The 12,791-nt window shown below is 51.7% G+C and overlaps 1 protein-coding gene across 2 annotated transcripts in view; it reads right to left on the bottom strand.

The window, feature by feature from the left end:
* The window catches only part of ABCC1 (ATP binding cassette subfamily C member 1), a 131,242-nt gene that overhangs the window by 22,683 nt on the left and 95,768 nt on the right, over nucleotides 1-12,791 (bottom strand). For both annotated transcript variants that reach the window (XR_003793296.1, XM_029221742.1), the window contains exons 18-20: nucleotides 12,389-12,556; nucleotides 10,479-10,662; nucleotides 1,039-1,129 (exon numbers count right to left, since the gene is read on the bottom strand). Coding sequence is in view for 1 of the 2 variants with exons in the window: in XM_029221742.1 (XP_029077575.1) it covers nucleotides 1,039-1,129; nucleotides 10,479-10,662; nucleotides 12,389-12,556 (443 nt within the window). In the remaining variant the exon portion in view is untranslated. The remainder of the gene's footprint in view (nucleotides 1-1,038; nucleotides 1,130-10,478; nucleotides 10,663-12,388; nucleotides 12,557-12,791) is intronic.

The raw sequence follows: 12,791 nt of genomic DNA, 5'->3' as shown, positions 1-12,791 counted from the left end.
CACACACACACACACACACACACACACACACACACACACACACACACCCCGAGCTCATCACCGGTACTGGTGCACCAGCAGAGAAGGAAGGAAGTATGTCCACCTCTTGTGTGTGATACAAAGCCAGGCCCAGGAGGGGACCATGGGCAGGGTTCTGGGAGGCACAGATGCTTGTGCCAATTTCCTTCCCAGCCCATTTCTGTGAAATCCCTCCACCCCAAAAGAAGTAACCCCAGGCGGTCCCAGCTCACCCAAATAACTGAGTGGCATTTACTGAGTGCTGATGGCTTCACAGGCAGCGTATCACACAAGCCTTCCTACAACCCTACAAGGTGAGTGCACCAAAGACCCTATTTGACAACTGAGGAAACTGAGGCACAGGGAGGTTAATGCCGCTCCTCCAAATACCCAATGATTTAACCAAAAGCAACCTTCTTTAAAGCACCGAAGTGTAGAACTTAGGAGCATTGACTCAGAAGCCGAACTCGGGTTCAAATTCAAGCTCAGCTTCTCTGCAGCTGCGTGACCTATGGACAGCTCTCAGGTTGTTCACCCGTAAAATGGGAAGATGACAGTAACTACCTCCAGGTCCACAGACCTTACAGGGCTTGACACTGTGCCTGGCTCCTAACAGGACATAAAACGCAGCCGTCAATATTACTTCTATTTTGAATCAGCTGCTGGTTCTTAAAGCCTGAACATTCCAGGCCCCTCTGCGTGACTTGAGCAAAGAGCCACAGACACCATGTAGGGAGCTTGAGTGTCAGAAGCGCAGAAGGATGGGTAAATCGTGAGGCCTGTGTGAGCCATGCCGTCTCGCAGGAACAGAACCAGGCTTCCCCTTTGGGCCTCTGTTCCCTGGAAAGTGAAGTCCCCCCGCAAGGATTTGGGAGGGAGGCAGAAGCTGAAGGCCTTTTTTGGTAGGTGAGCCTCGCCGCGGGCACCCGTCTCCCTCCTCTCCCCCCTCCCCAGGCAGGGGGCAGAAACGTGGTGCCGGGAGAATCCCCAGGGTGTCCGCACCCCCACCCCCCGCCTTACCTCTGCAGTTGCTTCCCCACAGCGTCCGTCACCAGCATGCCGTTCTCCACCTGCTTCATCTCCTTCCCTGGCCTGCCAACACCTGCTAAGCCTGGCAGAAGTGGGGAGGGGGAATCATGGCTTTAAGAGCTGGACACCAAAACCTGTCACTGTGCGGGGAGATGGCAGATAACCTGGCCTCCCGGAAGCTCAGAAAGACCTGCTTTGCTGCAGCCACCGACAGGCTCCCCAGCTGGGCTGCAGGAGATACTGGAACCAGCTTCCTTGGGGCAGGGATGGTGCTTTGCAACCGTCTCAAGGGCCCTGGGCCTGAGCAAGTGCCCTGTGCCAGCAGCGACCAGTAAAATCCAGTTCTGGTGATGGCATCTGTGCTGTGTGAAGCTCGGATAATGGAGCCAGGACACAGTGAACCACATGGGGGAAAGGGCACAGTCCTCTGGTCCCCAAGCATCCCAAGCAGGGGTGAAACCCAAAATAAATGACAACCAGTTTTGACAAGGGCATCAGACACTAGAGTCCCAGATGCCCCCAGCCAAGAGTTAACCCTCTGTTTGCCGGATCAAGGGGAGGGCCTGAAGATCGGGGTAAGGGGTACCTGGGACTGCTAGGGCAGTGGCTGCTTTTCCAGTAATAAGGAACTATTTCAACACTTCAACAACTGATACAGCCACCACGGGGCACCATACCAGCCGGATATCTGCCCCAATCCCAGGAAGTATCTGCCCAGCATCAACAATGATCACCGTCACCTTAAGAACGGTGGCTAACATTTATCGTCAGCCACTGTGCTGTGTTGAAATACAGTCTCTCCTTTAATCTTCCAGCAACTCAGTGATACGTTTGTAACCGCCCACTTTGCACTGATTTCCTCACTCTTTGATGCCAGGACAGAGAAAGCAGGAGAGAGAAGCATAAAGTAGGGCTCCAGAGGACTGACCCTGGAAGAGGAGGGGATGCACCACAGACGTTATATGAGGGGATAAATACGCAGCCAGCAGTGACCCTGAGAACATGCTGATGTGACATGAATTAAAGCAGAATCCAGAAAGGCAGGCTCTCTCAGGCGTCAGCCACAGGAAGAAACAGAAGATGGAAGGGAACCAGGGCTGGGGGTCATTCCTGGGTTGATGGGAGGAGCTCTGAGCTGGTGATTCTCAATCTTGGCTGTGAATGAATCACCCAGGATGCCCTGGGCCAGCCAGGTCCCTGCACTGACTCTGCCAGGGAGGCCAACCTCCATGCTGAGAGCACAGTCAGGTAGCTGGGACGTGTGGGAAGTGTTCTCTCACTTCCCAGCTGTGGGTACTGCGGAAGCAATGAACCTCTGAGCCTCAACTTCCACATCTGCAAAATGGGAGCAACAACAGCACCCGCCCTCATTAGCGGGAGGACGAGATGAGGTTGTGCCTGGTGCTCGGGAAACGTAAGATGTTGATGAGGCGCTTACTGTTATATCTGCATTTTTAAACGTGTCCCACAGGTAATTCTGGGGCACAGCCAGGATTGAGAATCACTGCTTTAAATGTTTCTTTAAATATCAGCATCCTTTTTTTTTTAATTGGAAAAAAACCCCTAAAACAAACAGAAAAGAAGAGTGATAACAAGCAGGACTTCCCATGCAGCCGCATGCAGACAGTGCTCATATACATGCACAGCACTGGGGCCCAAGCCCGGCCTTGACTGTCTTGCTCTGTGCAGGGATGGGGATGCTTTAAAACACTCCCAGAGACACCTGTCCTGCGGCAGGTGCTTCAGAGAACCCTCTGTCCTGCACGGCTGCCTGGGGGCCCTCTGGGAGCCTCAACCTTCCCTCCCCCTCCTGCTTCCCACACAGTAGAGGCCCCCACATTGGCCTCCATGGCTGCCTCCCCGTCTTCTCCACCCAGTTAGCCCACAGGTGATACGCCAACTGGGGCAGCTGGAAAATTCTCGTCTGCAAGGGAGGGACCGAGAGTCCTAGGAGGGGAACCGAACGTGTGTGCCGCATCACCCCATAATTTTCAGGGCTTAGTCCCCCTCCTCCCGAGTCTCCCAGGCCTGTCTGCCAGGATGCCCAGGCTCCCCAGCCAAGGGGGAACCTGCCCAAGGCCAGCCTATCAGAACCCCTCCCCCCGGCACTTTCAGCCATCGGTGGCCTCAGGACCAAAGATCTGTCCAACTGCTCTGTCCTAAAGGAGTCTCATGCCCAGAGTTCCCACTGCCTGAGTCCCGCTTGTTCAGTTTTGCCTTTGATTTCTGAGCTGGCTGTAAACACCCTTGTTTAACTGGCTGGAGTTGGCTCCCGTGGCCTCCAAAAGGGGCCTCCGTCTGGACCCTCAACCACACATACCGGTTACGGAAGACAGGAGGGAGGGGTCTGCTCTGGTGGCGGGTTCACACTTTTCTGTCACCAGAGGGAGACAGGGCAGCCTTCCCTGCTGAAGTTCTTCTAGAAACATCCCACCTCCGGTGCCCCAGCCACCTGCAGCTACTCCACCAGGAACCCATCACCCCGGTGCTGTGTTGGCCTGCCTGGGTCTTGATCATGCCCAGGAGGTACAGGTGGGGTCGTTATAATCAAACTGTTACATTCACTGTCCACCTACTGTGTGCCAGGCATTTCGCAACCAGGATCTCCTTCAAGGCATGCTGGTCATGGTCATTTGACCTGCAAAGATGGTAAAGCTTAGCTGAGGTCACTCAGCCAACCTGTAAGAAATCTGGAGATTTGAACTGTATCCCCAAGGGCCAACCACAAAGCCAGGCACAGAGCAGGTGCCCAATAAATGCTGGAGGAATGATGGAAAGGGATGGAAAGGCAGACATTCAAGGGTCCCTCCCCAGGCATGCAGCAGCAGGACAAGCCCATCTGCAGCCTCATTCTGCAAGCACAGCCCACTCCACCTCGCTGTCACTGACCTTCCTCATCCATCACACTGGTGCCTGGGAATTCACAAGACCCAAGAAAGCGTTAAGTACCAAGGTAAAACCCCCCAGCCTTGAGTTCCCCCACTTAAATGCCCAGAGGGTGTGGATGAATGTCTTTCCTTAAGGGTGAGGGGCAAGGACAGCTAAGGGACCTGCTGCATTTGTGCCTCGGTTTCCCCATCCCACGTGTTCTGGGCGCATCCCTGACAAGTACACTGCCTGGGCCAGCCCCCTACTCTAAAAGCTGCAAATGTTCAAACATAAAGACAGCTAGAAAAATGCAGACAGACCTTCTGTCTTCATGCCTGTTTTCCAGGCACCAGAGGGAGAGAGAGAAAATATTACAGAGCGCAGGGCAGACGTGCCAGCTGGGAGATTGCACAGGCCTCTCACCAGCCCACAGCCTCTGCTTCTTCAAGGACACGAACACCTTGCTCTGAGCCAGCTCCACGTGGAGAGAAGGGGGAAGAGGAGGTGACTTGGCTTAGATATCATCTTGGACCCCCCAGGCTGGGACGGGGACCCCATCTCAGGGTTCTTCCAGCTCCCCAGGCTCGCCTCCAGCACCGCGTTTAGCACGATGATGTCCCTGATTATTTAGTGTTTGTCTCCCCCATCATACTGTGAACTCTTGAGACCATTCCTAGGTCTTATCTACCACTCTACTCCCAGCACCTGGTGCATCCAATGGCCATGTGGGGTTGCACAGGATGTGCACTGCACAATCCAAGAGGCACCATTTCATATCGTGGCTCATGTACCAGATGTCCCCGTGGCACACAGCAGATAAGCAGATGGACGGATTAACAAATGAATGGCCAAGTGAACGAGCAGAGCCACCTTCCAATGCCAGAAGGGGCACAATATTGGCCACAGTGGTGCCATCTCCTAGCCTGAACCCACAAAGATGGTTTCTAAACCAGCCCTGAGAGAAATGGGCAATACCAGCTCATGGTTCTTTCCAATCTGGGATATATACACAGATGTGTTAATGTCCGATGGTTACGCAGGCCATGCCTTAAACAATCAAGATGCAACTCATTCAGTCACTTATTTAACACATTTCCTGAGTATCCACTATGCGCCAGGCACTGTTCTCAGCCCTGGGGATACAGAGGTGACCAAGAAAACCTTCATGGAGCTTAAATTCCAAGGGAGAAAAAGAAATGATCAAGTAGTAGATCCAGAATATACTGTCAGGCAGTGTTAAATGCTACAAAGAAAAATAAAGCAGGGTAAGGAGAAAATATGAATGGTGGGGGGTTGGGAGAGGGAGGGTGCTATAAAATAATTAAGAAGCAAAGACATAAAACTTGCAACCCAATGACTCTTCTTTGAGTACTTCTAAGTACCAGGGACGGGCCTGCGATACTAGTAAGCCAGGCGCCACCCCAGCCCTTGAACCACATACATAAGCACTGCCCGGGCCGTGTGTTCAGCCAGCCACTGACCCTCAAGGCGGGCACCTCGCAGGCTCGCTGTTTATTCTCAAGAAGGTTCTGGAACTCAGCTTGGGCAAGAGCCAGCAGGCAAGCCTCCCCCTTGAGGGAAGAATTCAAGTCACTGCTTTACAGTCAACGGCTGGTTTTTGACCAAAAACGGAATCGATCGGCTATATCACCCAGCCCTATCCTCCCGCCTCGGCCCTGCAAGTTCTTCAGACTCAAAAGGGGAAGAAACACGGACACTGAGGACAGCAGGGAGGAATGTGCCATCTGTCTGACAGACTCTCCAGCTGCTGTTCGGTGACTACAACAGACTTCTGCAACACGGGGAGGTGCCTGGGACCTCACGTTAAGAAACAAAAGAGGGACAGGAGAACTGATGACAAAAGCATGCCCTAGGACCCTACTCTTCTCAGGGAAAAGGTCCTGGGCTAGAAAGACAGGTGGGAAAGGGGCCAAATGCCAACGCAGTTCCCCTCTGGGCAGTGCAAGAGCAGAAGGATATTCTTTTTGCTGGTTCTTGGAGCTTTTCTACACTTTGCCATTGTCTACACAGAGCACATAGTGATTTTATAATCAGGTAAAAAAAAAAATTCCCCAAAAAATCTGAAAAAAGGGAAAAAAATGAGCGACAAGGTTGAGCGATGTCTCGAATAAAGTTCTGAAAAGCGGCCAGGTCGTTGGAATCAAAGTCTTTCTCCCAAGATGACAAGGGAAGAACCTGGGCAGAGAGAAGTCAAAGCAGAGCGGCTTTCACACCCTCGGCTCTACTGACATCGTGGGCTGGGTCATTCTCCGTTCCTGGGGGACACAGGGGGTTGCCCCGTGCACTGCAGGTTGTTTAGCAGCATCCCTGCTCTCTCCCGACTAGATGCCAGGAGTGTCCCCCTCCACCCACACTGTGACAACCAAACATGTCTCCAGACATTGCCAAGTGTCCCTGGGAGGCACAAATGTTCTCTACTGAAAACCGCCATTCTAGGTTTTAGGTTTCTAATAAAGAAACCAGAGAAAATGAAAATGTCCTATACCTTCCAAGTACAAGGTTAACGAACTACTTTGTAACTCTCTTTGCAACCAAAACCAACAAACAAAAAGTCTCCTAGAAACAGGATCATGCATATCCCTGGGGAGGGGTCAGTCTCCCCCGACCCCAAGCCTAGCTACTATTCCCCATTCCAGGGAGAAAGAATCCCCTCACAGCAGACACTTGTCCTTCAGCCTGCGTGTTCTAAAAAAGACCTGATTATTCCAATGAGGAAACAAAAGTTTCCCTTTAGAAGGAGCCAAAAATGTGGTTCAAACAAATCCAAGGTCACTGGCACTCAGAGTTGACTACAGCTGAGCAAGTCTGGACCCTGACGCCAAGCCTTATCGCTGGGGGCCCCTCCACAGAGGTGGAAAGAAAGGGGGGAGGGCGTTTGATTTTTAGACCCATGGGCAGAAGACCTCTGTGACCTGTCCAGCTTGGGGATGGGTGGCTGAATTGGGGAAATAAACCCACAGTGGAGCTAGGGTGGTGGATGGTATTTTCACCACTAAATTAAGTGCTGACGTGCACACAAAACTATTTTTTTAACTGGCAGCATTCCATGTTCTGCATAACCTGCTTTGGATATGCGGGCGGCTGGCGTGGAAGGGAAGGGAAAAAACTCAACAAGATATAAGGACAGTCCCTGCTCAGCTGGATAGAAAGGGGAGACAGAGACCTCATTCTGGGAAAAAGATTCAGATAAACCCACACACGTCACTTTAGAAAGCATAGAGGGTTATTTTTGCCTACATGCAGCCCACCAAGCAGGCCGGTGAAATACAGTGATCTTGAAGTTGCCACCACCCATCGTGTGACCTTGGCTTGACTTGGGCTAAGAGACAATCCGAGGAAGGAGACTCTGCAGCAAGAGGAAAGCAGCTTAGACTTACAGCAGAACCTTCCAACCACAGGAGCATGAACATGCAGAAACTCATTCCAACCTACAGTTTAAATGCTGGAGGGAGCGTCAGCTATCTTGCACTGGCAAAAGAAAATACTTTTCTTTTAAAACCCCTAGGGTTTGTAGCAGCACTATTCATAATAGACAAAAAGTGGAAACAGCTCGAATGCTCGTCAGCTGATGAACGAGTAAATAAAACGTTGTGTGTCTACAATTCAACAATCAGAAGAAATGAAGTGCTGACGCAAGCTACCACAGACAGACCTTGGAAACATCAGGCTAAGTGAGAGAAGCCAGGCACAAAAGACCACGTTAAAGAATTCTGTTTATATGAAATGTTCAGAGTAAGACAAATCTATACAGAAAGCAGACTTGTGTGGCGGTCGCTTTGTGATGTATAGAAATATCAAATCACTACACTGTGCACCAGGAACTAGCATAGCGTTGCAGGTGAATTACACTTCAAAAAAAACCAAAAGAGAGGGCTTCCCTGGTGGCGCAGTGGTTGAGAGTCCGCCTGCCGATGCAGGAGACACAGGTTCGTGCCCCGGTCTGGGAAGATCCCACATGCCGCGGAGCGGCTGGGCCCGTGAGCCATGGCCGCTGAGCCTGCGCGTCTGGAGCCTGTGCTCCGCAACGGGAGAGGCCACAACAGTGAGAGGCCTGTGTACCGCAAAAAAAAAAAAAAAAAAAAAAAACCCAAAAAACTACGAGGACTCCAGCAATCTCTAACACAGAGGAATGAAGGTGTGCACTCTTGCTGTGTGCCCTCCCCTTTCTGACATTCAGTGGCTTCCTGCTGCACTGAGAACAAAACCCAAACTCCTCACTCTGAAGGCCCCAAAGGGTAACCACCCACACCCCTGCCAGCCTCGTCTCCCACCCTGTCCCTTGCCCACCATGGTGTGGCCACACTGGCCTCTTCTCTGTTCCTTGAACAGACCAAGCTCACGCCGGGCTGAGGCCTGTGCTGTTCCGTGTCAGAACACTGTTCCCCACAAAGGGCTTCCCTGACCACCTGCCTGAGTTGCCCGAACCCCCATCACTCCCCAGCCCATTCCCCTACGTGCTTTCCTTCACAGCACTTAATGCTGCATGACACCATCTTCATCCGCTGATTGCTTACTGCCTTTCTCTCTCACTAGATTCTGAGCTCCACGAGGGCAGGATTTGCCTATATTCTGTTCACTTCTGTCTCCTCAAAACCTAGAACGGTACTGTTATGGGCTGAATTATACTCCCCCCGCCCAACTAAATTCATATACTGAAGTCCTAACCTCCAGTATCTTGGAATGTGACTGTACGTGGACATACGGTCTTTGTAGATGTAATAAGTTCAGGAGAGCTCATGAGGATGGACCCTAATCCTATATAACTGGTGTCCTCATAAGAAGGGGAGATTTGGAGATAGACACACCACAAGGAGAAGAACACCATGTGAAGATGAGGGTGGACTGAGGTGATGTTTCTGCAAGGAATGCCAGAGATGGCCAGCAAACCACCAGAAGCTGGGGTACAGGTATGGAACCCTCACAGCCCTCAGAAGGGACCAACCCTGCTGACACCTTGATCTCAGACTTCCAGCCTCCAGATCTGTGAGAAAAGGCATTTCTGTTGTTTAAGCTACTCAGCTGATGGTACTCTGTTACAGTAGCCCTAGGAAAATAATACAAGCACTTAACACATATTACGTGCTCAGTAAACACCTACTGAATGACTAAATCAATGAATAGTAAATAGCTTTCTTAGTGATCGGCCCCATTCACAGGGACAGGGACCCGCCTGTCCCAGGCATAGAAGGGACAAGCTTCTTTAAGCCTCAGTTTCCTCACCAGTGAACTGGGAACCACATCCTACCTCTTTCATGAAAAGCTGGTAGGAGGAGTCAACAGGATAACCCCTGTCGAGGACAGAAGCCCCAGTAAGTAGTCAACAACCATTCACTGTTGTGTGTCTTTACATCACAGACACCTCGATGACAACTCTGCCCACAGGAGTTGTGCAACGAGGCAGTCCTGCAGCCTCACCCTGGGGGATAGCCAAGCTGAGACCTGTTTGGGGACTAAGTATGTAACAAACACACCCCAGACCCTCAGGGAGTCTGTAATTAGCTCCTGAAAGAGGGAGATCGGAGTAGGACAGGTGACCTCTCTTTAGTTCCACTCTTTTTAGCAACAGCTGAACCCAAAGCAGAAAAGGCATCAGGTGACCTCTTCCCTCTCCGTATTAACTCAGGTCGAGGCTCCGAGGAGGACCGGCAGAGGATCCATTCCAGACGCCAATCTGACATAAACACAGGGGAGCCTGGAAAGGATGCCAACCAATTCCCTGAATTTTAAACCGACGAATAAGAGAGAGAACAGGATTCTCAGAAGCCTCACCCCATTTGCTTCAAATAAAGACAGGATGAGCTCCCAGCCCAGAATTCAAAGCGTGCCTCTGGGACTATCCCTGCTCTCAGAGTCCTGACCTGGGAGGACAGAGCGGGTGTGGTGGCTGGGAAGCGGGCAGGTCTACCTGGACCTGGTAGATGCCAAGTGCATGGGGACATCAGAGGGGCACGCTTCCCAGGGGAGTAATAACAGCAGCTGTCATTGGTACCGTGCCAAAGGCTCCAGTAATCTAGCACATTCATTCTACACCAAGTGCCAGAAGGTTGGTTCTGTTGTTATACTGCTTTATCAGCAACGGCCTGACACCACACAGCTGGAAAGAGCAGCAGCTGGGGTTCGAAGCCAGGTCCTGCCAACTTCCAGCCTGCAGGCTCTGCCACCACGTATGGCCTCATGACCCTCACATCTGTTCTGGATTACGGCACATATGCCATTGGCTTCTCACAGCCTCTTGGGAGCCAGGAGGACTGTAACTATCACTACCTCCATTTTTGCCACCGAGACCCTGAAACTCAATAGGCACAGAGCCTCATCGCAGTAAAGTGTGCGGACTTGCGTCCAGCTCTGCTGACCCGGCTATAAAGCACTGGGGCCCCCTCTCAATTCAGCCCAGAAAGTCCTTCCAGATGGTTCCTCAGGGTGCCTGGCGCAACCCCCCATCTGATGCCCTGATGAGCTGCTAGGGTGGCTGGTGGGAACCTCCAGGGGACAACTGGGGCTGAACAAGGCACCACCCGCGCCGGGGCCCCGCGCAGCCCTACCGTCGTCGGGCTCCCCCTGCTCCTGCTCGGCGCTGGCGTACGTGCGCAGGAACTCGGCAAAGGCCCCGTCCCGGGCCAGCAGCTCCTGGTAGGAGCCCATCTCGGAGATCTTGCCACCACTCATGACGATGATGACATCCACCTGGGGCAGGTAGCTGATGCCGTGCGTGACCAGGATCCGCGTCTGCGGGCAGAGCCACGGCCACATCAGCGCATGCGCGCGAGAGGGAAATTCCCTGCCCCCCTCCGCCCACCTGGACACAGATCTCAACTCCGAGGTTGGACACGCGCCTGGGATGCAAGCGTGCAGAAGCATTCCAATCCGCACGTGCTTTCATTCAACACGCATTGGCCGGGAGCTGGGGTCGGGGGGGGGGGGGCAGCAGGGAGGGAAACAAAGATTCCTGCCCCAGATTCCAGGGTCGGGGGAGAAATGACCAACGTAAGTAAAACACTGTGCTGGATGGTGAGCACACATTAGCAAAGGGGAAGGGATATCGAGGTAGTTAGGGGCGGTGCAATTTTAACAAGGGTTATGGGGGAGGTTATTTTTAAACAAAGATCTGGAGGAGAGGGAAGGAGGGAACCATGCATGTGTAGATGAATAAAAGAATGACACTGCTGCAAAAAATGTGCAGGCAGTAGCTGAATTTTTTTCAAGTTTCTCCCTCCCCGAAGAGTACAGAGTTTTGTATATGTGTATACATTTTATCTAACTATCTCAAAGTTTGGGAGGATGTTCATCAAACTGTTTACACAAGTTGGCAAACTTTTTCTTAAATGGTCAAATGGTAAATATTTTCAGCTTTATGGGCCCTCTGGTCGCTGCCAGGTCTGAAGGCAGCCATACACAAGACATAAACAGATGGGCTGGCTGTGATCCAATAACGCTTTATTTATGGAAGCTGATATGTAAGTTTAATGCAATTTTCCTATCACAAAATATTTTTCTTCAGGTTTTCTCCAAGCAGTTAAAAAACGTAAAGACCATTCTTAGCTAGTGGGCTGCCCAAGAAACAGGCAGCAGGCCAGATTTGCTGGCCCCTGCTTTCCACAGAGGAGCTAGGGCTGCAGGATGAGGGAGAATCATTTTTTTAACTTTACATATGCTCTCGTACTCTCTGGTTTTGTTACTATGGACATATGTTACTTTGACAACAGCAAAAAAATTTTTTTTAATATTTAAAAATTATACAGAATTTTTGTGGTGTGCATGGGAATGCTTACAACACGTTAAGTGGCATGAGGTTTACTATATCTAGGCATGATGTGATAATCCTATTAAAAAGCTTATATACACAGCAAAAAGACTGGAAAGAAATACAAAAATCTCCAAGTGGGGGGATTATGCATAACTGCTTTTGTTTTTCTCCTCCGTGGTTTTCTGAATTTGCTACATTTTTCCCACGGGCATGTCTTACTTTTTTAATGGGGGAGGGGGAAGAAGAGCCAGTTAACCTCCCTCTCCTATAATTCCCCTAAACAAATAAATTAAAAAGTAATAAAAGAGGAAAGGAACCGTTTCCTGTCACGTTAAGGTGTGGTGGCAGTTTTCCTGCTCAAACCTCTGTCCCTCAGCCCATGGCCATCTCAGCAGGGAAGGGAAAGCGGCCTCCCTGCTGACAGGGGATCTTGGGGTGGGATTTCCCTCTGCGAAGCCACCACCCGTTATTTAATCAGGAAGAGAGGCTTCTTTTGGCCAAGTGGAGGCAATGACTTCCAGTCAGTGCCGAGGACATCCGCCTATGAAGACAAGAGCAAGAAGGCTGTCCCGGGAAGGCTGCCAAGGGAAGGATTAGAAACATGTTCTCGAGTCCAGTTAAGTTAAGGTATCCCAAAGGGGACACACTGTGACTTGACCAAAGAGCGACGGCCAGACCCAGACCCCGAGCCACATGTGCAGCAGGTACCTTGTTCTTCAGCATCCCCTTGGGGCCAACCACGTTTTCAAATATGTGCTTCCCCACGTGGGCGTCCACTGCCGAGAGGGGATCGTCAAAGAGGTAGATGTCGGAGTCGCAATACACGGCCCGGGCCAGGCTCACGCGTTGCTTCTGGCCGCCAGACAGGTTCACGCCCTGGGGAGAGACACGTTAGAAGGGTGGGCCTCCTGGGAAGCAGAGACAGAGGGGGCCACCTGCTCGGGATGCAGGAGACGGCGGCCGTAGGCCCTTCAGGGCTGCACCCGCCACCCACGGATGGAGCAGGTGGCAACGGCGTGGGATCACACCTGCACCGATGTGGGTTCAAGTGCCGGCAGGGGGTTCGGCCTCAAATGTAAAACAGGCAAAGAGAAAACCTGAGCCTCCGGGC

The sequence above is a fragment of the Monodon monoceros genome, unplaced genomic scaffold (assembly GCF_005190385.1).
Source record: "Monodon monoceros isolate NGI ecotype Baffin Bay Population unplaced genomic scaffold, NGI_Narwhal_1 Super_Scaffold_13, whole genome shotgun sequence".
NCBI lineage: Eukaryota > Metazoa > Chordata > Mammalia > Artiodactyla > Monodontidae > Monodon > Monodon monoceros.
The sequence above is the reverse complement of the archived record's forward strand: the minus strand, read 5'-3'. Positions and strand labels throughout refer to the sequence as shown.